At 41.2% G+C, this 27,410-nt stretch overlaps 1 protein-coding gene across 1 annotated transcript; it reads right to left on the bottom strand.

Moving 5' to 3' along the window:
* Nucleotides 1-972: 972 nt before the first annotated feature.
* LOC135486806 (sushi, von Willebrand factor type A, EGF and pentraxin domain-containing protein 1-like) lies at nt 973-26,749 on the bottom strand. The gene is made up of 15 exons (XM_064769905.1): nt 26,683-26,749; nt 19,698-19,882; nt 13,974-14,097; nt 12,111-12,293; nt 7,317-7,511; nt 6,645-6,836; nt 6,328-6,519; nt 5,315-5,506; nt 5,011-5,202; nt 3,824-4,015; nt 3,520-3,711; nt 2,341-2,532; nt 2,037-2,228; nt 1,528-1,601; nt 973-1,050 (listed from the first exon to the last, which is right to left on the bottom strand). Exons 1-15 carry the CDS (start codon nt 26,747-26,749, stop codon nt 973-975), a joined length of 2,442 nt encoding a protein of 813 aa, XP_064625975.1.
* Nucleotides 26,750-27,410: the final 661 nt, after the last annotated feature.

Genomic DNA, 27,410 nt, shown 5'->3' with positions numbered 1-27,410 from the left:
GTCTTTCCTTTCAGAATGAAGCCTTCGTCGCATCTAAAGATCACTGTCGTGCCATGGGTACTTTGACCACCCGCTATTACTTGTCCATTCAGTAATAATGGTGTGTCGCAACGTATGGCTGGAAAAAGAATCAAAGTACGGTATTGTATCGATAATGATAATAATCAAGGCAAAACATGGGGGAAATGTAGAAAGGAAATGAGGAAAGCTTTCTCTCTGGAGGAATATTACCTTTACACACAGGCAACTGGTCAGTCCATTTCCCATAGACATTGTCAGTTCCATTTTGAGCACACCTTGAGCTCCCTTTCCCATCCAGAACAAAGCCTTGGTAACAATGATAGGTTGCAGTTGACCCATACACGACTGGTTTGGTGATTGATACATGTCCGTTTGATATGACAGGAGGTTCACAGGTTATAGCTAGAAATGAAAAAAAAAAAAAACACATTATCAAGGACCATCTCAAAATAACTTCAAACCACAACAATTTCAATGTTTATATGCGGGTGGGGAGGAAATTGGCCAATCGTGTGCTGTAACGTTGAACTTACTTTTGCAAACAGGCGTTTGCTCTGACCAATTTCCCTTGGCGCTGTTTGGATCTTCATGAACACACGTAGAATTTGTCTTTCCATCGAGAATGAAACCTACGTCGCATCTATAGTTCACTGTCGTGCCATGGGTACTTAGCCCCACCGATGTTACCTCTCCATTCAGTAAGAATGGTGTGTCGCAACTTATTGCTGGAAAAGGATTCAAAGTACGGGATTGTATTGATAACGATAATGATAAAGGCCAAACTTCGGAGAAATGTGGAAAGGAAATGAAGCAAGCTCCAACCTGGACGAACTTTACCTTTGCACACAGGCGACTGGTCATTCCATTTCCCATAAACGCTGTCAGTTCTGTTTTGAATACACTTGGAGCTTTCTTTCCCATCCAGAACAAAGCCTTGGTTACAACGATAGGTTACATTTGACCCATACACGGCTGCTTTGGTGACTGATGCATGTCCGTTTGATATGACAGGAGGTTCACAGGTAATAGCTAGAAAAGAAACACCAATACAATACATTATCAAGGACCATCTCAAAATTACTTCAAACCACAACAAAAATGTTTTGATATGGGTGGGATGGAAATTGGCCAATCGTTTGCGGTAGTCAGGCGTTGGCTCTGACCATTTTCCTTTGAAACTGTTTGGATATTCCTGAACACACGCAGAATTTATCTTCCCTTCGAGAATGAAGCCTTCATCGCATCTAAAGATCACTGTCGTGTCATGGGTACTAAGTTCACCGGTTACAACATCTTAAAAGTCCTTCAAACCACAAACATATTAAACGTTTGTTGAGGGTGCATGGGAAGGCACTTTGCCAATCGTGTGCGGTAGGCATTGGACTTACCTTTGCAAACAGGCGTAGGCTCTGACCACTTTCCCTTGGCGCTGTTTGGATCTTCATGAACACACGTAGAATTTGTCTTTCCTTCGAGAATGAAGCCTTCGTCGCATCTAAAGCTCACTGTCGTGCCATGGGTACTTTGACCACCCGCTATTACTTGTCCATTCAGTAATAATGGTGTGTCGCAACTTATGGCTGGAAAAAGAATCAAAGAACGGTAATGTATCGATTATGATAATGATCAAGGCAAAACATGGGGGAAATGTAGAAAGGGAATGAGGAAAGCTTTCTCTCTGGAGAAACATTACCTTTACACACAGGCATCTGGTCAGTCCATTTCCCATAAACATTGTCAGTTCCATTTTGAGTACATCTTGAGCTCCATTTCCCATCCAAAACAAAGCCTTGGTTACAATGATAGGTTACAGTTGACCCATAAACGACTGGTTTGGTGATTGATACATGTCCGTTTGATATGACAGGAGGTTCACAGGTTATAGCTAGAAATGAAAAAAAAAGTAACACATTATCTAGGACCATCTCAAAATAACTTCAAACCACAACAATTTCAATGTTTATATGCGGGTGGGGAGGAAATTGGCCAATCGTGTGCTGTAACGTTGAACTTACTTTTGCAAACAGGCGTTTGCTCTGACCACTTTCCCTTGGCGCTGTTTGGATCTTCATGAACACACGTAGAATTTGTCTTTCCATCGAGAATGAAACCTACGTCGCATCTATAGCTCACTGTCGTGCCATGGGTACTTAGCCCAACCGATGTTACCTCTCCATTCAGTAAGAATGGTGTGTCGCAACTTATTGCTGGAAAAGGAATCAAAGTACGGGATTGTATCGATAATGATAATGATAAAGGCCAAACATGGTGGAAATGCAGAAAGGAAATGAAGCAAGCTCCAACCTGGAGGAACGTTACCTTTGCACACAGGCGACTGGTCATTCCATTTCCCATAAACGCTGTCAGTTCTGTTTTGAATACACTTGGAGCTTTCTTTCCCATCCAGAACAAAGCCTTGGTTACAACGATAAGTTACATTTGACCCATACACGGCTGCTTTGGTGACTGATGCATGTCCGTTGGATATGACAGGAGGTTCACAGGTAATAGCTACAAAAGAAAAACCAATACACTACATTATCAAGGACCATCTCAAAATTACTTCAAACCACAACAAAAATGTTTTGATACGGGTGGGATGGAAATTGGCGAATCGTTTGCGGTAGTCAGGCGTTGGCTCTGACCATTTTCCTTTGAAACTGTTTGGATCTGCGTGAACACACGCAGAATTTATCTTCCCTTCGAGAATGAAGCCTTCATCGCATCTAAAGATCACTGTCGTGTCATGGGTACTAAGTTCACCCGTTACAACATCTTAAAATTCCTTCAAACCACAAAAAAATTAAACGTTTATTGAGGGTGCATGGGAAGGCACTTTGCCAATCGTGTGCGGTAGGCATTGGACTTACCTTTGCAAACAGGCGTAGGCTCTGACCACTTTCCCTTGGCGCTGTTTGGATCTTCATGAACACACGTAGAATTTGTCTTTCCTTCGAGAATGAAGCCTTCGTCGCATCTAAAGCTCACTGTCGTGCCATGGGTACTTTGACCACCCGCTATTACTTGTCCATTCAGTAATAATGGTGTGTCGCAACTTATGGCTGGAAAAAGAATCAAAGAACGGTAATGTATCGATTATGATAATGATCAAGGCAAAACATGGGGGAAATGTAGAAAGGGAATGAGGAAAGCTTTCTCTCTGGAGAAACATTACCTTTACACACAGGCATCTGGTCAGTCCATTTCCCATAAACATTGTCAGTTCCATTTTGAGTACATCTTGAGCTCCATTTCCCATCCAAAACAAAGCCTTGGTTACAATGATAGGTTACAGTTGACCCATAAACGACTGGTTTGGTGATTGATACATGTCCGTTTGATATGACAGGAGGTTCACAGGTTATAGCTAGAAATGAAAAAAAAAAGTAACACATTATCTAGGACCATCTCAAAATAACTTCAAACCACAACAATTTCAATGTTTATATGCGGGTGGGGAGGAAATTGGCCAATCGTGTGCTGTAACGTTGAACTTACTTTTGCAAACAGGCGTTTGCTCTGACCAATTTCCCTTGGCGCTGTTTGGATCTTCATGAACACACGTAGAATTTGTCTTTCCATCGAGAATGAAACCTACGTCGCATCTATAGCTCACTGTCGTGCCATGGGTACTTAGCCCAACCGATGTTACCTCTCCATTCAGTAAGAATGGTGTGTCGCAACTTATTGCTGGAAAATGAATCAAAGTACGGGATTGTATCGATAATGATAATGATAAAGGCCAAACATGGTGGAAATGCAGAAAAGAAATGAAGCAAGCTCCAACCTGGAGGAACGTTACCTTTGCACACAGGCGACTGGTCATTCCATTTCCCATAAACGCTGTCAGTTCTGTTTTGAATACACTTGGAGCTTTCTTTCCCATCCAGAACAAAGCCTTGGTTACAACGATAAGTTACATTTGACCCATACACGGCTGCTTTGGTGACTGATGCATGTCCGTTGGATATGACAGGAGGTTCACAGGTAATAGCTACAAAAGAAAAACCAATACACTACATTATCAAGGACCATCTCAAAATTACTTCAAACCACAACAAAAATGTTTTGATACGGGTGGGATGGAAATTGGCGAATCGTTTGCGGTAGTCAGGCGTTGGCTCTGACCATTTTCCTTTGAAACTGTTTGGATCTGCGTGAACACACGCAGAATTTATCTTCCCTTCGAGAATGAAGCCTTCATCGCATCTAAAGATCACTGTCGTGTCATGGGTACTAAGTTCACCCGTTACAACATCTTAAAATTCCTTCAAACCACAAAAAAATTAAACGTTTATTGAGGGTGCATGGGAAGGCACTTTGCCAATCGTGTGCGGTAGGCATTGGACTTACCTTTGCAAACAGGCGTAGGCTCTGACCACTTTCCCTTGGCGCTGTTTGGATCTTCATGAACACACGTAGAATTTGTCTTTCCTTCGAGAATGAAGCCTTCGTCGCATCTAAAGCTCACTGTCGTGCCATGGGTACTTTGACCACCCGCTATTACTTGTCCATTCAGTAATAATGGTGTGTCGCAACTTATGGCTGGAAAAAGAATCAAAGTACGGGATTGTATCGATAATGATGATGATCAAGGCAAAACATGGGGGAAATGTAGAAAGGAAATGAGAAAAGCTTTCTCTCTGGAGGAACGTTACCTTTACACACAGGCAACTGGTCAGTCAATTTCCCATAAACATTGTCAGTTCCATTTTGAGTACACCTTGAGCTCCCTTTCCCATCCAAAACAAAGCCTTGGTTACAATGATAAGTTACAGTTGACCCATACACGGCTGGTTTGGTGACTGATACATATCCGTTTGATATGACAGGAGGTTCACAGGTAATAGCTAGAAATGAAAAAAAAACAAAAAAACATTATCAAGGACCATCTCAAAATACATGTAACTACAAACAACCACAATTTTAATGTTTAAATACGGGTGGGAAAGCAATTGGCCAGTCGTGTGCGGTAGGCATTGGACTTACCTTTGCAAACAGGCGTTGGCTCTGACCACTTTCCCTTGGCGATGTTTGGATCTTCATGAACGCAAGTAGAATTTGTCTTCCCTTCGAGAATGAAGCCTTTGTCGCATCTAAAGATCACTGTCGTGCCATTGGTTCTTTGACCACCCGCTCTGACTTGTCCATTCAGTAACAATGGTGTGTCGCAACTTATAGCTTGAAAATGAATCAAAGTACGGGATTGTATTGATAATGATAATGATCAAATCCAAACATGGGGGAAATGTAGAAAGGAAATGAGGAAAGCTCCAATCTGGAGGAACTTTACCTTTGCACACAGGCGACTGGTTAGTCCACTTCCCATAAACATTTTCAGTTCCATTTCGATTGCACTGGGAGCTTCCTTTCCCATCCAGAACAAAGCCGTTGTTACAACGATAGGTTGCAGTTGACCCATACACGGCTGGTTTGGTGACTGATACATGTCCGTTTGATATGACAGGAGGTTCACAGGTAATAGCTAGAAAGAAAGACCAATACTATACAATATCAAGGACTATCTCAAAATTACTTCAAACTACTGCTGAACCTACTTTTGCAAACAGGCGTTGGCTGGGACCATTTTCCTTTGGCGCTTTTTGGATTTGCTTGAACACACGTAGAATTTGTCTTTCCTTCGAGAATGAAGTTTTCATCGCATTTAAAGATCACTGTCGTGCCATGGGTACTAAGTTCACCCGCTAATACTTGTCCATTAAGTAAAAATCATACATGTATGGGTATTGATAATGATCAGGGCCAAACATGGGGAAATTTACAACGTCAAAAGAATTCATTGGCGTCAATGAATTTCCCGCCTTGCAATGCGCTTTTCTCTCTTAGAAGAAGTAACATACGCTTCAGGCGAAGATATTTGTCTGAGCTCAATACAAAATTCCTTTTTGAAGGAGAACCTTACTCTCCATGAAAACATGGTAAATAGATATAGGAAACATCCTCTGCAATGCCGGATTTTTTTTTACCTGTTCACACTGTTTATTGTGGTGACAGAGCTGCCCCGGCCATTATCCTTTTGAATCATCAAAACTGCCATCAACACAGGGGGGACTAACCTGTGTCACGTTAAATTTGTAACTGACTGATCGATGAGCCTAGAGGTTTTGGTTTCAGGACAGAAATTTGTTCGTTTTTACGGAATAAATGTCACAAGTATTGCCGGAAAGGAACAGGAAAAATGATAGTTAGCTAGCCAGGTGAAGATGCTTTGAGTCATGTATCAAACAGATTTCTTATTAGAAGAAAAACATAATATGACCTTCTCTTTGTATGAAATTGTCTTACCTATGCACACGGGTGTCAGGTCAGCCCATTTCCCCTTAACATCATGAGATCCGTTTTGGATGCATGAGGAATTCCCTTTTCCTTCGAGAACGTAGCCTGTGTCACACAGGTAGCTGACTGCTGAACCTAGAAGTGCAGGCTTCGGGCCAGACACTCGTCCATTTGTTAGGGACGGTGTGTCGCAGGTTATTGCTGGAAAAGAACACAAAAAACCATTGCTAGCCAGGTGAAGATGATTTGAGTCATGTATCAAATAAAGTTCTTATCAGGACAAAAACCTAGGAAGAACTTCTTTTTGTATGAAATGTACGTCTTACCTGTGCATGCAGGCGTCGGGTCAGCCCAGCTGCCTTTAACATTATCAGGACCATCCTCGACACAGGTGGAATTTCCTTTCCCTTCTAGAACGTAACCTGTGTCACACTGGTAGCTAACTGCTGAACCTAGATGTGCAGTTTTCGGGACAGACACTTGTCCATTTGTTAGGGACGGCGTGTCGCAGGTTATTGCTGGAAAGAAGACGAAAAGGCAAAACACCTAACAAGGTTAATTCCATTTGAGTCATGTACAGTTCTGATTAAAAGACAGCACGCGCTTTGCATATGAACATTTTTTCTAACAAGGCAAGGCGAGTTCCTTGTCCCGACGGCCTGCGCACAGAGACGTCGGGTGTGCCAATGTCTCTTTCACATTACCATGACCGTCCTTGGCCAGCTCTTACTTCCAGAACGAAGCCCTATGGCGAACTGATAAGTGACTGCTGATCCTAGAATTGCAGTCTTCGTGGTAGGACCATCCTTGTGCAAAACGATTTTCTTTTACCAACTGATAACCCCCCTATAATTAACATAGAAAGGCGGCCTTCGGGGCACCAACTTGCCCATTTAGCAGAGACGGATATTGCTGGCGGAACTGACTCGTAGCACACGCTGAATAAGACTCTATCAGTCAAGGAGTGCAGGTTTCTTTTCCCTTTGAGTTTGTCTTACCTCTACAGACGGGAGTTGAGTCTTCCCATTTCCCTTTGACATTACCAAAACCGTTCTCGACACAGGTTGAATTCTCTTTCCCTTCGAGAACGAAGCCTTTGTCGCACTTGTAACTCACGGCCGAGCCGAAGGTTGATGGTGCGGGGGCAGAAACGGTTCCATTGAACAGTAGTGACGGTTGGTCGCAGGTAATTTCTGGAAAAAGCAACATGTATTTCAATAGACCAAAGGATAACATCGTTAGTAAATCGCAGGACGGAAAGAAAGAATCAACAATTTGACACAAGAAATAATCAAATACTCAAGAAATAATAAATTCATGAGAAAATTTCCTTCAGTGGTCGAAAATCCAGCTAAGATTCTTTTTAGTCAAAGTCTTTCTCAGTTGCATGCACATGAACATGCACACATATACATGTACATAGTCAGTAATTAATGTTATGCAACGTTAAGCAATGTTACCCAGATGCCCAGCTCACATCATCAACCACCTGAGGCGAACTCGAAACTGCTAAGATTTATCAAAGGAAGCTTATTTCGCATTTCAACCCTCAAACAGAAGAATTTATCAACTTCTAATTCTATGATAACGTGTTCAAAAATAGCTGATAATAGAAATAAAAATGCCAAGAAAAGCGAATAAGCAATTTCCTGACAACACGATGATTAAAATATTGTTACAATAGTATGTCATTCAAATTCAGGTCAAATGAATTCATCAATTACCGATTTGTCCTCAAGATGACTTTTTTCTAAAACATCCTATTTTTAATTCCCTTATCTTTGCACATACATGTAGGTATCAGGTTAGACCGGTGTAATGTTTTTGAGTGTTTCTATTTTTGAGTGTTTCCCCTCATTGTTTGGGAACGCTAAAAGATAGATTGACAAGTTTTTCTGTTTTTCCCCCTATTGAAAAGTCATGGTCTCTCTAGCTGCCTATTGTTTGGAAACACTGACACATGGGAAACAACCACAGATGTTACACCGGCCTTGGCGCGGCCCGTCCTACTACTAGAAGGACGGGGATTGACCTCGAATGGTGCCGTTTCAGTCGTAAGCCCGAGAGTAAACAACTCTATCGCATTAATTATTTCCCCGTATCGACTGGCATCACAGGTCACCCTATGCACAGTGATTGGCCGATTTGAAAATAACATAGGGCATGCACCTGGTGAACGTTTGTTATCCCCAGTAAAAACGCTGCGCTGGAATAGTCTGGCCATCATCCAAACAGCTACATGCGTATCCTCAAAACACTGAACCACGCACGGGCGTTTTTCAAAACTGTACATAGAGCCGCAGGGTGTCCATTAACCTTATTCTATTAGGCCCCACGGGTGGCACAGATTATTGGCCACTGGCGGGGACGAGTTTCTTTTTACAGGTCGGTTTGTAGCCCATTAGAAACGTTGTTCATCGAGCCAACCAATCAGACCATTGTTTCGTCAACCAATCATTTTCGCAATAGGCACCTTGCACTTCGTCCCTTTTGAGGAAAAAGTATTGGTCTAGTAGTTTGGTATCATTGTGTACATCAATCCGCCAATCACAGCTCTGTAACTTCGCTTGACGTCATCAAGTAAGAAAAGCATGTATTGTTAGTTGTCAGGTTTCGATGCACATCCCTAGATAAAGGGAACGCTGCGCTGGGATAGTCTCGCCATCCTCCGAACAGCTACATATTTTGCGTGTCCTAAAAGCACCGGTCCACGCACGGGCGTTACAATAATGACATAGTAAATACATTACAGCGCCGGGGTCTTCATTAGCCTGATACTATTAGGCCCCACGGGTGGAGCTGATTGACCGCTGCCGGGGGCCTAATTCTAAACGATTTTATTAGCGTTATCCGTACAGAATTTGGTCAACGCAGGATCTTCGGCTAGGAATAAGTTTTGGTGTTCAATAGTGCATCCTGAACTTCAGTGAAACACTCGGCACTGATTACCGAGTTTATGCCCTCAATAAACCTACACTCACGCTTGAAGTGGGATTGCCGGCTGCTCTCTAATACCACAACACCCACGCTGTTCGATGATAAATGTATACCATATTTCAAATAAAAACAAACTGCTTTCTCGTTACTCGTTACTCAATAAGGTATACTAGCATTGTACCCGTGGCGCAGGCAGGTTCAAATGGGCTATACCTTGAATAGATTGTATTGCAATGAATATCTAATGCAATATCAAAGGAGCAATATCGAAGAGACAAATTGAACAAACCATTTGTCCACAGACTCGGACCTAGCTGTGGCGTGCTGTATGCGTGCATAAAAAGTACATGTACATATCAATTGGTCCGATAGAGATGATGAGGCAATGTCAATATGCCTCGTTCCTTAGTCAGCAATATGCCCCTTTTTATACGGAGAAGGAGAATCCAGATAGGCCTTTACTTGTCGGCCTCCAAATGGCTCGGACCAATTGCACTATCACTACATGTACTATAACTTTAAAATGCGTGCTCCTCCTACATGTAGCATGATCTCGGGCAAGGCGCTTAGTCGACAGGCAAGCTAGAAGTTCAGCACCGTGAGCAGCTCCTTGATAAGGCCATGTCAAGTTCAGAGTGCCTCTTCAGATACATCAAGTATTGAAAGCTGTCGTGAGCACATAAACAGACCATGGTAACCTTCATTTGAAAATCCCTTCATAATCAAGGGCTAGCACTGGCTAACACAGCACCCATAAACAATAGACCACCAATTTGACCCCAGTTCCTTACTGCGGGAAGACCCAAGTCCAGCAACCAAAAGTACCAAAAATACATTTTTGTTTACATTTGAACTGCACACATGCGTTTGTTTACAATTTCTTTCCCCGCGAAATCTCGAAGATCAGGTGACCTGCAATCGTGGATTGAAAATAACATTAACCTTGGTTCAGCAGGTCAACAGGTACAGGCTGTTCCAATCATCCCCCTTCAGCCAGCTGTTCAACAGGTAATGTTAGCCATCCCACAGGGAGTGCAGGTATTTGATTAAGCCTCTGCATAACTCAACAGCAATGACTTGGCTTCTGTGAGTGGTAAGGAGAGTTGACAGTGTCCGATAAAAAAATCCCTCATTACTGCTCCGCTGAAGTAAATTTTCGGAAATAAACATTACGTTGCATCAGGATAACATTTCGAGACGAAACACTACCCCCAAATGGCACTTTATCGAGCCGCCTTATAGTATTATGATATAGATTCAATCCATTCCTTGCTTTGATAAGCACTATATATTTTGTTGTTTTGTGGTATTTATCGATGTTTTTTACCGATTGCGGGAGGGGGGTTAGATGCTTCTTAAAAGATCGTGTAACAACAAGTTCGCGGCCCATGATTTCGAGATTCAGAGCGCGTTTGTTTTCAAGGAACGATGTGAGAGCCGTTTTGATTGGGCAGAGTGGATTTGTCGGCCTCATCCCGAAATTATACATCAGTTACTCCAGGGTCAGTAACGTGAGCGAGGGGTGGAGCAAACGACTCTGGTATTCGAGGATGTCAATAACGTACATGTAGTGTGCATTAGGCCTACCTCAGGCCTACATATAGGTATCTCACGACAGGATCGGGGAGTGTTGGATTTTGGGCGGACACCTGTCAATTCGCCAAGTTGGGTAGCTGACGGACCACGGCTGAAGATATGAAGTGATCTAGACATTAATATAGACAATAAATCAAAACAGTCTACAAGGTGATAGTTTATTGACAAAGTACTCGAGATTCGTTTATTTGGACGAGATTTTGTTGACCTTAATTGTTCCACCTAATTAGATTTACGACATTTGCTTTGGCAAAGATTACACCTGTGAAAAGAAAGTGTGAAAGTTGACACGTATTTCACAGACACCGGAAATGAAAAAAACATCAACACACAACGATATTATACTTGCTAAATATTAGGCTCAGTCATGTTAATAGAGAGGTTAAGATCCTGGGCGCAAGCGACAAACGTAAACCGGGAATTATGTTATTCTATGTCGTTGCGTTTAGGGCCGGTGTAGTAGTCGGAAGTGTTCAATCGGTAAAAAGTGTCCGGTCCTATATTCAGATAATGGTATATACATGTAGTTCTGTGGAAACGATGTCTCAGAGAATAAGTGCATAATAGAATCCTCTGTTCCGCGGACATTCTACCCTTGGACATTTCGAACTTTTACATCGATGTAGCAGTCTTAAAATAGTTGTTTTAAAAAGCATCGTCCTTCCTTCTTGTAATGTGACGGGAGGCATTGTTTTATATAGACAAATAACCTTCAATTACCTCGGATTCTCCCCGGAACACTGTATCATTAGATAAGTTTTCCTATCACATAGGGTTATTTGAAAAAAGGCTGTTATCTCATGTCTACAGATCATGATAGTCTCTACTGGTTTGCTCAATACGCGGCCAAGACACTTGCTTAAACAAGTCGGTTATTTTACATGTCATCAGGTGATGAACGGTGTGCAAATTTTCTTAAATGGCTCAAAATCATAATCTATGTGTGTATGTTGAAATGACAACCTTTATGGAGGGGACAAGATGTAGATTTCGTTTCACGTTGGCCTTTGGTTTAAATAGAGAGGTTCAGATTTTGACCCGAGAATGAGAACAAGAACGATTCCGCATTTACGACGGATATCGCGTTGCCTCTTCACCGACATACAATGAAAGAGCGTTCCTTTAATGTCGGGTAGGCGTATGTCTAGAAACATCCTGATGTCGTCTACTAGAGAAAACATCACCTTGTTCTCATTCTCGTTCTGCGATCCAAATCGGAACCTCTCTATTCTCTCTATTTCATTGGCAGCTTTACCTACCTTGACATTGGGGTCTATCAGCTGACCATTTCCCCTTTTCGCCGCTTATTTCGCACCTGGCCGTGGATGCTCCTTTTAGGGCATAACCTTTTTTGCACGAGTACTTCGCCGTACCATCGATGGTAAATTTCGATACAGAAACCTCACCGTTTTCGAGAGCAAGCTGTTTCGTGCAAACTATATCTGAAAACAGAGTTCAACATGACACGATTTCTGAATGGAAAAAAGAAGTCCGGCTAAGGGCCTGCTTTGTTTCAAATACCATCAATTATTACAAACTGTATACGTCTATTACTCCATGGTCACTTGTTCCGATTTCTGGTCTTGTAGGGTCGTCCAAAAAAAGTGTGTAATTATAATTTGTCGTAATTTTTCTGCAAATATTGTCAGTCTACTAGGCCTTTTCTGCCGGGGGAGGCACTGATGTTATACATTATGACGATGAAGCATTTTTAAGTCCACCTTTTTTCCTCACATGTTTAAAAAACATGTTTCTTCGTAACGTGTTTGATTTTTAGAATGTCCATTTCCTCTAACTTTTCTCGCATTTTCCAGTGATGCAATAATGAACCAGAGATATTTCTCTATTCAATTGCACACTTCATATTTATGTTATCACTCAGGGGTGCTTGCACATGCCCATGAGACTTTGCTGTTACCATAAACCTCATTGTTTTTGTCTTATTTACATGCCCATTCAAACCGTGATGTGAATCGACACTGAATATGAGAACCTCAAAAAGTGTGGGAAAATGAAGATTCTGAAAATCGAACATTGAAATACATGTAATTATAAAAAATGAGGTAATTGGAGTTGACGAGAATGCTTTTCACTGTTAATATGATCGTCTATAAACACTATCCAACCCCTGGCAGAAATACAATATTTATTGGTAGACATTATGGCAAATTAAAATTTCACACTTGTTTGGATCATCCTGTTTATCTTCTGCGACATGAGTGTGAGATGCAGCCCAGACGCAAGACACCCTAACACCAAAACTATTTTTGAGTTCGATCACTTAAATTTGCCCGGTCTTATTAGCTTCAAATAGGGCCTATTGACGATGCATGGAACATCACTAGGTGATACACTGACTAAAATCGGATTCTTGAGCAACCGAGAGGACACCATGGCCAGAAAATAGATTAGGTCGTATAAGGAATCTCAGGTGTTTTAGCAGTGAAATGGCGTGTCGATGGAAATCGTGTGAAAAACGCAAATCACCCAAGAAAAAAGGAGTTTGATTTGAGACTGAGAGGCCCCTTTCTGTTGAAATCGTGCGACAAACGCATCTCACGCGGGAAACAAGGGATTGAAGCTGAAAATGCGAGGTAAGAAGACTTCAGACAGAACAGTTGAGCAGTGCTCGGCTGTGCGAAGGGTGCCGACATGTTGCCAGTCTATGGGAAGGCCTATTTGCTAGAGAACACTTTTAGAAATAACGGTTTTTGAGCTTTTGAAAACCTTTAATGGTTCAATGGCTAACACCAATATGCACCCTGTAGAACTTCTATTAAAGGTTTTTTCATTTCGATTCGCTATGATTCGCTATGACTCAATCATGTCATCCAATATTGACAAAATATGAAGTATCCACCTGAAGTTGTTACCACTATGAGTATTATTTCAATAACGGGTTGTGGTAAGATGATTCAATCTGTAAAATATCAGCAGACTGTAGGTTCGATGTTATAATCTAAAGAAGCTATAAAATCAGATGCTTAATTTAAAATTCGGTAATGGAGTAAAGTTGTTTAAATTAATGCAAATTGTGTCTTCTCGAAAGAGCAGGTTTTATGCTATGATCATAGTGGTGAGGTTTTATGCTGTGATCATAGGCAGAGTGGTGAGCGACCTACCAGAACAGTCTACGTGTAGGTTGGAAATGCTGAACGTGTCTCCATTTGTCGCCACACACGCTTGACCATAAGGACATGGTAATAATCCTTTATGTTTGCAATTGTATTCTTTCATGAAGACCAGCTGAAATGATAAATCGTACAAAAGAAATCGTACAAACAATCGCTCCAACAGCAAGCCAAAACTCGGCCACAGGCACACACGGCGATTTGTGTTTGGATTCTGCATCATTGATCAGGGTCAGTTCAGTAGGTCACAGGTAGATTACTGAAAATAGAGGCTGTCGTATTCATCGCCAATCTCCCAGCTGTACATTCGTGCCCGAAAGTTTACGTACACCTAAAAATATTGGATAGGTCTACAATTCTTACCAAAACTACTTTACTTTAGTGTTGCATGCCATTTTTTTTCCTTTATTACAAAAATTGGCATTGCGTGTAAAATATCATGAAAATATCAAAACATCACGACAAAGATGTTTTCTTTCAAATCCTGCAATTATTAATCTTGAAATAGAACAGAATCATACTCTGGTCCATCCTCTGACTTTTTGTGAGGAAAGTGCGAGGTCTAGTGTCCAAATGTGGACTAATTATCAAAGAATTTGTTGAAACTGTGATATTTTTAACTAGTCCAAATAATATTCTTTCACAAAAACTGCTTTTATTTGAATGACAATGACGATATCATTCAGTTGTAGGCAAAAATAGTTGGCCCTCTCTCAGACCAACTTTCGTTGATCCAAGATGGTGGCACCACTGAAGCCCTGTTGAAAGGTTACTGTGAATCAGTCAGGAGCTATACTAGTCAGTTTCACTGAGACAAGTCATACTGTAAAACAGATCAGGATATGTTATTTCCTCCGATTAGGGGCCAATGTACATTCACTGATGCTATATCACTGTCACCATTTGTAACTAATGAATTGTGGCCTATTTTTTTATTTAAGAAATGCCAGCCCACCAAACTTAGAGGGCCGCTGTCCACACTTTCGTCCACACTTTCGTCCACAGTTTACACCTTCCCTCTTGGATCAAAGAAAATGGCTCTGAGCAGCTGAGAGAGGGCCAACTATTTTTGCCTACAACTGAATGATATTGTCATTGTCATTCAAATAAAAGTAGTTTTTGTGAAAGAATATTATTTGGACTAGTTAAAAATATCACAGTTTCAGCAAATTCTTTGATAATTAGTCCACATTTGGACACTAGACCTCGCATTTCCCCGTCCACAAAGTCTAAGGCCACTTCGAAAACCTTCAAAAAAGCCCGTCCACTCATTGATCAAAATCACCCATCAAAATATTTTTTTTCTTTTTTTCTTTCGCTGACACATTAAGAAGATTATAATGCATAATATTCTGCAATTTCTTATAAATATATTGAAAAACAAAGAAAGGCCAGCCCACCAAACTTAGAGGGCATATGTGCACACTTTCGTCCACACTTTCGTCCACAGTTTACACCTACCCACCTTTACATCCGGGGTCTACTTGATTAGCATTCAAAATGGCTTCACCACTAGACCCTGGATACTCGTCTACGTCATATCCAATCATATCGCTCTTTACCGCCAGAATCTAGGGGTGACGTAGTAAGTTTGACCTATGACCCGTCTATTCGGGCACTACGTGTCAGAGCTGCTTCAACATGACCAAAAACCGTTTGTAGCCGATCAAATATTATAAAATTGACCAATTATCTCAGGATGTATACAGATAAAGAAGCCTTATACTTGAATATGAAAATAAAATAATCAAAAGCGATTTTAAAATGATAGTTTCACAGTGCTCGCGCGATTGGGTATTGTAACACGTGCTTCTTCGGTTCTGTTTTCCTCGGAGTGCCCGCATGGCCCGACTAAATGACGACATTTTCTTGTAGAGGCAATGAATTTTTTGTACCAGCATTAGCTTATAATATCATTCTTGTCCATGAAGATCTATTATGCCGTCAATTGATTTGTGGTCACATCAGGGGCCCAAGTCGCCCTAAGTCGCCCTTTTTGCCGATTCAATATGCCATGAATATGCCAAGTATCACAACATTATTTACATCTTATTTGCATGTCAAACGTTATTCGTTGACCAATCAAATATGTTTTAGCTCGACATGATACCAAGTGACCATAGGAGCGCGCAATGATACCTAGGTAAACGAGGTTGTGTGTAACAGTTCATTTCAAAACGAGGCGGGTACTGTAGGTGATTGCGTTTAGCATCTACCGTGTGGAACCACTATCAAGAGAGTGGTTGAGTCACTTTAGTGCTGATCGAATGTTGGTCTAAGATTCAGGATGCCGAGTCATGTAGTATTAAAGTGTAGCGCTAAAACATGCTGTATGCGTTCTTTGGTTTCATATACCGTCACTAGGCAACAACGTGACTCAGATGCAGTATCGTGACACAATTTGCATAAATTGTTCCGATACGGAAGTGTACCTGTCATGGACGGTTGACTTCCCCACATGTGGACTAATCTCCGCCCATATAACAACACCCTTTGTATCTTCGTAACCAATAGCTTCGCTTGTTTTGTTATTATTGTCATTCTCTTATATATTATACGTTTTCTTAATAAAGTTAGTTAGTTCTAAAATACGAGTTAAGATTACATGCCGCTTCATCCAGATGCTGAACACAACGCACATTTTCTGTCTCGTTGCGGCGTAGTAATGTCATGGACGGTTGACTTCACCACGTGTGGACTAATCTCCGCCCATATAACAACATCCTTTGTATCTTAGTAACCAATATCTTCGCTTGTTTTGTTATTATTTTACTTCTCTTATATATTACTAGCATTGTACCCGTGGCGCAGGCAGGTTCAAATGGGCTATACCTTGAATAGATTGAATTGCAATGAAAATCTAATGCAATATCAAAGGAGCAATATCGAAGAGACAAATTAATCCAACCATTTGTCCACAGACTCGGACCCTGTGGCGTGCTGTATGCGTGCACATAAAAGTATATATAAATTGGTCCGATAGAGATGATGAGGCAATGTGGATATGCCTCGTTCCTTAGTCAGCAATATGCCCCTTTTTATACGGAGAAGAAGGAGAACCCAGATAGGCCTTCAAATGTCGGCCTCCAAATGGCTCGGACCAATTGCACTATCACTAACTTTAAAATGCGTAATCCTCCTACATGTAGCATGATCTCGGGCAAGGCACTTAGTCGACAGGCAAGCTAGAAGTTCAACACCGTGAGCAGCACCTTGATAAGGCCATGCCAAGTTCAGAGTGCCTCTTCAGATACATCAAGTATTGAAAGCTGTGGTGAGCACATAAACAGACCATGGTAACCTTCATTTGAAAATCCCTTTATAATCAAGGGCTAGCACTGGTTAACACAGCACCCATAAACAATAGACCACCGATTTGACCTCAGCTCCTTACTGCGGGAAAACCCAAGTCCAGCAACCAAAAGTACCAAAAATACATTTTTGTTTACATTTGAACTGCACACATGCGTTTGTTTACAATTTCTTTCGCGCGAAATCTCGAAGATCAGGTGACCTGTAATCGTGGATTGAAAATAACATTAACCTTGGTTCAGCAGGTCAACAGGTACAGGCTGTTCCAATCATCCCCCTACAGCCAGCTGTTCAACAGGTAATGTTATTCACCCCACAGGGAGTGCAGGTAATTGATTAAGCCCCTGCATAGCTAAACAGCAATGACTTGGCTTCTCTGGGTGGTAAGGAGAATTGACAGTGTCCGATTAAAAATCCCTCATTACTGCTCCGCTGAAGTAAATTTCCGAAAATAAACATAACGTTGCATCAGGATAACATATCACCTGCAAACGTGCAAAATTTCGAGACGAAACACTACCCCCAAATGGCACTTAATCGAGCCGCCTTATAGTATTATGATATAGATACGTTTTCTGAATAAAGTTAGTTAGTTTTAGAATACGAGTTAAGATTTCATGCCGCTTCATCCTAATGCTGAACCCAACGAACATTTTCTGTCTCGTTGCCACGGAGTAATGTCATGGACGTTTGACTTCACCGCGTGTGGACTAAGCGCCGCCCATATAACAACATCCTTTGTATCTTAGTAACCAATAGCTTCGCTTATTTTGTTATCATTGTAATTCCCTTATAGTACCAGGCCTAACTGCAGGCTACCACGTTATGTATACGCTGTCCTTTACCGGTAGTTGATAAAGTATGGAATTAGTGAAACCTTGGAAACACTGATAAACCTTGTAATATTCAATGTAAACCATGGAATCACTGTGCAAATAGCGCGGGAAATCGGGTGCGTTCCTTCCACGATTTATACCCACCCAACTGACAGTCTCGTCCCAGCTGACTTTATTGATAGCAATTTGCCAGTTAGTTCAGAAGCCAACATTTTTAATGTGGAGGATGACGTCATCAATTGGCAATGCGCTGTGGTCGTTAAAATATTTTATTTCTCTTCAATGGAAGCAAAAATTAGTTTTTATGATTGTTTTGTATTCCATAGACGATAAAGTATTATGCTCGGTACTAGATGCACGAGATCATAGGACAAACACACACGTGAATAAAAAAACCGCTTAGAACTGGTGACGTCACAAAGATCTCTGCATCCCTCGATGCGTACTGGAAGATGTAAGAAATCGCTCACGGCGAAGGAAATTTTCATCCGCAAACTTCGGTAATAAACATACATGACTAGGCTTCTTTTACACATTCACAGGGGCGTATTAGCTTGATGTCGCAGCGGGGGGGGGGGGTCGTTCGCTCGTTTCCGTGGGCGACAAAGTCGCAAAATGTGAGCGCCGAAGGCGCAAAGCCCCGAGAGGAACAAAGGAACTCCGCCGTTCTTCTATTCACTATAACCATGGAGGTATTATAAAGACCTCCATGCTATAGCAAAAAGGACAGGACCTAGATTCCTGGAGGGACTTGCATTTCATTTACGGGCATCGGTACTGCATGATGTAGTCAATTTTCTCTGTATCACCCTGTATGAACAGACCCGATCCGTAGTTCAAATAGGCCCCGCGTGGTGGTGGCGTATTTATAAGCGGAGCGCTATTGGTCCATATTATGGGTGTGTGGTGGGCGTGTCTTCCCATATTTGGGAGATCAGTACTGTACACTGGAGGCGAGGTACAACTGGGTTGTTCTAAAATATAGACTATTGAATCGGATATGCGACAGATTTCTAAATTACCATAAAATTCCGATCTGATCATGTAAGAATAAGCTCCAAATGTTGATTCGTAACCACGTTAGGTTCGAATGGCATTATTTCATGTTTTTATGCATTTTAAGGAGTGTTTCCAAGGTTTATCAGTGTTTCCAAGGTTTCACTAATTCCATACTTTATCACCTACCGTCCTTTACCCAGTTGTCTCATTTTATGAAGACAAATACATTGTAGCAAGAATTCACAAAGACTAAGTTCTTGGAACTTACGAAATTAAAAAAAAAGTCTTGTTTTCAAAAGGGTTGCTTTCCTGAACTCGGATATTAAATGGTATTGATTCAGTGTAAAGATATTACCAAGACGAACAAAATGATAACTCATTCAGCTCTGAACTCCTAAAGATAAAGGAGTTACAGAGCATTTTGTCTGAGAGACAAAAATGATTACAGCTGTATTTAATTTTGTTTAAAATTTGGAACCGTGCTAGTTAAGATGCTGTAGTATTGATTCCAAATCCTTAGCCTTCATTTAGTCTTGATTGTAGTACTTTCTAACTTACGATCACTTACCACTTCCTGGTACCCTTTCCCATGTTCCCTGAGCTCTTCAAATGTGCAGCCTTCACGACACTCTTCGTTTAGATCACCCTCAAATATTTTCTCTGTCCGCCGGTACCTGCCGGACTGTCCAACGAGGAACGACTTTGCTTCTTTGTCTTCAAGATGGACGCGATCGTCTCGGTGAATATGTGAAGCTATTAATAACATCAAGAACTAATGAATAATAAAATGATTCAACTCCATTTCTTCTTTCAGGATTCAGGTACATGTACTACATTTACGTCTCTACAATGTAACATTCTAGAAACCACTAGACTGGCACTCTCCAAAGTCAGGTAAACTCCACTAGACTTAGCGGCTAATCGGCATCACATGAAACATATCCATCCCGGAAAATTATTGATGAAAGTTGAAAATTATGATTTCACGGCGCACATCCATTGTATACCTAGTGGTACTCCATTGATAAAGGAATGGGCGGCTTTTTTAAACTATTTTTCTAAACATGTTTGATGCTTTTCCTATTTTTTTTCAGATCTTAGATAGTAGAAAATGTGTTATTCGTTATTTACAGAAATACCTTTCCGCCATGTAGTGCATGCCAAGATCCAAGTTCACGTCACTTCGCTATAACGACTCGTCGCTGTAGCGAGATGATCAAGCGCGCGCCATCACCGTGACGTCGGAAAAATCAATATCAGCACCATGACGTCACAGGCCTGACCAGGGAAAGGATCTACGCAAGGAGAGCTAAGTCGGGTCAAATTGGAGTTAGCATCAGAAAAGCGTGATAATTCAGTCAAATTTTGAATTTTTCCTTTTTTTGTCCAATGTGTTGATGTCAACTACCCTTGTAGACTATACAGGGTGTATCAGAAAAAAGGAGACTGTCGAAAAATCATCATAAAATTAACCTAGGGAGTTTTGAAAAACTGGCTACACCCCTTTATTCGGCATCGTGATCAGGAGCTCGAACAAAGAGATCGGCGTTCGCGTTGGCGTTTCGGGCTCTGCGAAAACTCCCTATAGCGCGGAGGACATGTGGTGGTGTGATTAAAAGCAAAGAATCGCGTATTCCGCAAGAACTGCTGGTCGCCTGAAACAAAATCGAGTAAGCACGGAATCGAACGACAAATGTTTCAAGTTTACCTACCTGCTAAGATATCAGAAAAAGAACACTCCAGAAAATAATCAAATGGAGAAACTGTCTCATTTTGTTCCTCGCACAACTCGTGTGTCTTAGTTACGACAAGAGTTTAAGAATTCACTTGCACGGATCAGAGGTTCAGAAACCAAAATAATGGAGTAATTAATAAATACACACGTATACTTCAAAGGAGTCTTGGTCTATAGACGGTTTGAGACATGCCGGTCAAATTGTCGCCTCTTTCACGGCCAAATAAAGGCAGTGACCTTTGATAGTAGGTAAATAACATCAAGCGAAGCGTCGGTTGTTCTAAAAATGACAGATTATACCCATTTTGATCACGATTATTTTCATCTGATGATAAATATGAAAGGGCCGTCCTACTTGTTTTATGTTTTATCATATTACCCTAAATGCACAGTTCTGCCCGGGCATCAGTAATAGGAGTTTGAAAGGGTATAAACGCAGGTACCTGGGTAATCCAAATTTAGGACGATTTTCACCCTCCTGGCCCCGACTAAGGCCCAATTTCGGTAATTTCACAACATTCCACGCTCGCACACCCCCCCCCCAGTTGAAACTGAAATTTTAAGAAGAATTTGCGACTTTACAGATGTGTAATTTATGCATTGATAATGAATTTTAGCAGTGCAATTGTGCGTATTCACGTAGAAATACTCTACAGACCAATTTTTATCGCGTTGGCGGGTCTAGAGATACATGTAGTCACTGCTCTACTACGGCTTTGTTTGTTTCTAGTTGTCAGTGGGACATCATTTGTCTTTATCAGCTGAAACAAGTCATGGACATAAAGGTACTGATCATGTAGGTTGGAAAACAAACAACAAGATATGGGTTTCTAAAGGTTTCTTAGGGAATACTTTATTTAACTTACTTGCTACGAAGTTAAAAAAAATATCATTCAGAAAAAAATATCAGATAAAATATCTGTCTCATTTTGTTTCTCACGCAACTGGTAAGAAATTAACAATGTGCGCACTTTCGGTAGGTCTGTGACAATTAAAATCCATAAAACACTCAGAGGGAGTGCGCAATAGCATGAACTAAATTTCGCAATTGTCATGTGGCGATGTATATCTTCTTTGATGTATATCTTCATTGCCGATGTGGTTGATAACAAAGAATTGTTCAATAAAAATTCGTGATGTGTCTATTATTTCAGAAATAGCTTGTGCCAATTGGGTGACATCTTTGGCAGCGGATATCTTTCGAATTCTATTAGTTTCTAGCTAAGATTTCAGCTCTTGGTGTAGAAAACGAAAACGAGTGTCTGGTGTTTTTGTCCCAAGACTGGGCTTCTGTCCAACTCCAGGGACAGGCGATAGGAAAGACATATTACGTGTGATTGACCAAGTATTGGTTAATTGATTTTATTCCTAAAGGTGAAGACAAAGACTCTCAAAAGCGGCATGTGGTGTGATGTTTGGAACGATATTGTCCGCGGACACTGCCATGAAAAGTGAAACGGATTTTTAATCGCCATTTGCCCTACTTTCTGGGCTCCGGCGGCCATCTTTGAAAACCTTATTTTGTCAATATCTAATGAACGCTGATAGCCAGAACATTGAAATTTTTACTGTCAATACTTCTGATGAGACTTCATGACATAATCTACGGGTTTTAGATTTGACCTACTTTTCAAGGTCGCAGAGGTCAAGCTATGAAATTTTGGCGAAGAAACCCCTTTTTTTCATTAATTGTCCTAGACTCTTCTAATTTGAGGAAGGGGAGGGAGCGAAACTTTTCTAAGGGTCACGCTCGGTACATTTGAAAATACATGTGTCACGTATGTGAAAAAGAGTTTTGAAACATGCGGACAACGGCTGGTTTAAACCCACAGAAAATGCATGATTAAAAATGTTTGTCCCTTTTTAATTACCGCCTTGGGGACCAAGAAAGTATAACCTTTGATATCACCCGTACACATAACACCCGTATTGAGAACTCTCCACTGGCTTCCGATACCATATCGTATCGATTTCAAGGTTTTACTCATGGTGTTCAAAGCCAAAAACAACATGGCTCCATCATATATCTCGGACATCCTGCCATCGTATGTCCCAGGGCGATCCCTGAGATCGGATAACCAAGAGTTGTTGGTGACTCCCAGGTATCGCCTTGAGACATTTGGTGGCAGAAGCTTTACAGTTTATGCCAGCAAATTATGGAACTCGCTGGACACTAACACCCGCAACAGCTCCACCGTCAGCGAGTTCAAAAGAAGATTAAAAACCAAACTATTTGAACAGTGTTTTTGTTAAGCGCAGCTGAGCAATTTTTCTAATTGGATTTTGCGCTATATAAATGCTATTTGTATGTATGTATGTATGTATATCAAAGTCCTATTTTTGCTCGGATCCTAAGGGGTTCGTTCTACTATTTAGTTCCTACCATACTTCATGAATTGTGATTACGGAGTCGTCGGTTTCATTTGACGCAAAGGTCCATGTTACGGAGACAGTTAATCGTAAAATCGGGACATTACCCTCCTCTTTAGAATAAATTGCGAAGCAATATGCGAATCATTTGAGCAAATGCTGTATTCGTCCCTCTTGGAGCACTTAATTAGCAAAAAGGACGGTGGAATTGCTCATAAGCTCGATGTAGTGTAGCCCATACACTTATAGCGCCCATCTTGTATAGCCCATAGCGTGGATGTGAGTATAGTTTGAGAGCAGCTAGTGGTTTGTGAGAAATGTTCTTCCATATGCCATAAAGAGATGGCGTCAGAACTGCGTAATAATCACTAATAGGGATAAGCTTGAAATTATCAATTTTACCTACTTGCCGATTATTTGACTTAATCGGAAGTGTATTGCGGTTGTCACACTACCGGTCTACTTTGAACTTCGTTCGAGTGGTTTCGTTACATACTTTTCAGCAAGGTTTGGGACCAAACATCCCACGAAAGCGAGCCAATTTCAGCCAAAGACAGGCGTTTTCTGTCGCTGTTGGCTGATTTGAGGCTAGAAACAAACGATAAGAATGTGTTTCTAAAGGATAACCTAATTTAAGTGACTGCTTATCCTAGAATTGCAGTCTTCGTGGTAGGACCGTCCTTGTGCAAAACGATGTCATTTACCTACTGATAACCCCCTATAATGATTTTGCAGAATTTTAACATTGGATGATTTCAATGTAGTCTAGTACCTGAGAAAAAGCAGGGTATGTAAGGGACACTCCACATAATGCTAAACAAGCTTCTTAAGTGTAAGTTCGCTTGTTGGGGCCGCGGTGTCGTGTCCTCCGCCTCGGCCCTCGGCCCTTGGGTCAATCCATGGCTGAGACGGAATCGGTCCTGGTGGATGACCAAGCAGGTTGTGACGACACAACCAACCAATCGTCGAGATTTCTCTGTGTTTCGATTCGAGTCCAAAGTTTGGGCTATTTCCCTTGCACAAGTTGTGCATTTGCTGAAAAGCATGTGTGGAAAGGGATAGCGTAATGTAAGCACTCTTTAGATGTATAGTAAGTGTGTCAAAGAGCCATAGATTGGCTGTAAACTTGTTGTAAAGTCGGCAATGTCGTGTTGTTCAGGATGCCGGCCTGGTTTTCCTGCCATCCCACCTAATGCAACATTTTGACTCTAAAACCCTAATGTAAGGTTCCCAACTGTTATTGAGAGCAAACTATTGATGTTAATCTCTTCATTGGAGAGTGTTTTGCTACACATTAGTACATTCCGGTTGTGTTTTGGACACTTTGTTATCTGTCCCTCGTGTGTCGGTTAGTTCCGCTGTCTTCTCACTTGGCGGCGCCACCGTCCGGAATGAATCTTAAGTTGTGAAGGACTTGTCTCTCGATGTGACATGGTCCTAGATTGTGACAGGACTAACTATTGGTATATTGATTGAGATGTTCTATTGTATCATGTAGGAGCCAGTTTTCGCGGGTCTTATCACTAAGTGCAGATTTACTAGCTTCCAGCGATTCCATACACGCAAAAGCTTATTTATTACGAAATTTGTGATCAATAACGAAATATCTGGGGTGCTGCGTGGATGTTTTAAGCGTGAATTAATCTTGAAATCGCTCACTGAAAGATCGATGCAGACCAAAACAAATCCGAAGCGGCTCCCCCATTTTCGCGGGTATTGCGCATGCGCGACTGATTGTTGTGTTTCTGTGTCGTGTGCATGATCCTAGGTATTGACCCAGTGTTTTGAACGTAATTAGAGAATTGCTTGCCTGTTTAGGACGCATTTTGGGCGCTTTCTTTGCGGAACGAAATGAAAATCAAAAATCAGAAAATTTCTTCTCTGGAAACGAAGTGACGCGCGAGAAAACGGGAAAAAACGGGTTTTCGCGAAATTGGGGATGACTCGAAATTGGGGAGCAGCACCATACATATTAGATGCTTAGGAGTTCTTTCTATCGTTCCAGTTGAACCATCATCCGCTGTCTACATCATCATCATCATATGTCTTCATCGTTCGCTGTCTTCAACAAGCTTCATCGTCGAGATGTGTTTGTCAATAAAGAGACTTTGTTACTGTTAGACATGAAGCGTCTAAATTCGCTACTTACTTCCTGGATGCTTATGAGGGATGAGGTCCCATCGTGCTAGGACACGACAACCATCGACATGAGATGACAATGACAGGTCCGAAGAAAAAACAATACCAAGATCTTTAAGTTTATCAACCCTAGATAATGCAAAGCCATTTATGTTATAGAAAAAGTGAATCGGATTTAACTTCCGCGTGACACTCATGACCATACATTTGTTTGGGCTAAACGTCATGCCCCACTGCCTACTCCAAGCGTACACTTTATCGAGGTCAGATTGAAGCTGAAAACAGTCGGTTACACCCCTTATCACCCTACTCATTTTGGAATCATCGGCAAAAAGATCCATGGGTGTACCATAACTAACAACATCAGCAATATCATTTATATACAATAAGAACAGTAGTGGGCCCAAAATGGACCCCTGAGGCACATTCACCACATTCAGATTGCAGTGGCGGCCATTTCAAGCAGGGATGGGACGACGTCGATATAAATAGTTCCGGTCATGCGTAAGGAGGCTGCACAGTGCCTTGTGGCCAATTACAGCTCGCCACACGCCATGCACATACTTTAGTTTCACCGATCTAAGACATGCAAGAACGTGTCTGAATATTCAAGAAACAGGTGGAGCAAATCTGCAAACCTACAGAATTTCGAATGCCAGACTTAGAAACGATATGACGACCTTATCTTTTTATAAAATATCTCCCAGGTTCCACCCACCACAACTATACATATATAGGCATGGGCATATAGGCACGAGCATTTTTATATTCATCAAGCGATAATCATGACCAATTTTTCAAGCCGAGGCGTGCCAAACATGGATAAACGACAGCCAGAAGAATTCTGTCTTGTATTTATTGCCGTGTGAAGCTTTCAAATATTTAGATGCTTATCTTATCTGTTGGCACTAAAGGTTTCAAAGGTCCAGGTATCCTACTTCTTTTGTAATGAGAAAAAACAACTTCAACTGGCCACCTTATCAAAAAATACCAGGAAGCATGATTCATTCCTGGCCACCTGATAAAAAAACCATGATGACTTGACTTGCTAAAAAAATAATTCGTAATTATCGATTTTTCAATCAGGTAATCGGAAATTCGCAAAGAAATTGGTCATCTTCGTGATTATTGCTGTTGTCTTTCCAGGTTAGTGTACTATACAATCTTGATTGCCTGATTAACCAATATGAAAAAATAACATCATTGTTGTGTTGTAAGGGCTAGATATCTATGTGCAACACTATGGAAACTAAACAGCTTGGTGTTGATATAGTTTATCTATCTTTAAAACATACCACGCTGACAATACTCTCCATCCCATCCACTGGCACATCCATTTGGGCAAGACCCGTCTCGACTGCAATCTTCATCCCCATTACAGTGACACCGATATTCGCAGTTATACCCGAAGTGTTTTGTCGGACAACTTTAGAAATTAAATAAAAAGGAGTGAGATCAAGTTCTATCACTCGTTAACACCATGCACGTACCTTGCAACTATAGTGAGTTTTTGCAAATCCCTAGGAACGCCAACACGAACGCCTGATGCCATGTCGTCGAAATGTGTTCCGAACTTCCAATAAGCGATAACACTCACAGTACAATACCTTTCCAAGTTATATTCTTATTGATACCATGATGCTTAAGTTTTATCAATTTCTTTCTGAGAAAAACATAAAGGCAAGTCGAAAATCTATGATTTTTTTCGAGTGACGCTATGGGCTTATAGTACACTTCCGAGAAAGAGAATTTGAGAATACCATAGCTTTATAAAATGGATATGACAAACACTATGTGCTCTACCAGATGTTCTGTTATTGCTATACAAATGTTTTTCAATGATTGGACTCCCGGCGTCGGTCCGTCCGTCCGTTCGTCGTCCATCAACATTAGGGCACGTTTGCTCACTATTGAGTCTAGAAAGATGAAACTTAGCGTGAGGATGTCGGTTATTTAGTGTATTATTGCAATTAGCATCGCTAGTACAGCAAGCTCGTCTGTATACCGTGAAACATCAATCATACATTTGTAAACGTA

Source organism: Lineus longissimus, chromosome 4 (genome assembly GCF_910592395.1).
Source record: "Lineus longissimus chromosome 4, tnLinLong1.2, whole genome shotgun sequence".
In the NCBI taxonomy this organism is placed as follows: domain Eukaryota; kingdom Metazoa; phylum Nemertea; class Pilidiophora; order Heteronemertea; family Lineidae; genus Lineus; species Lineus longissimus.
This window is presented reverse-complemented; position numbering and strand designations above follow the sequence as displayed.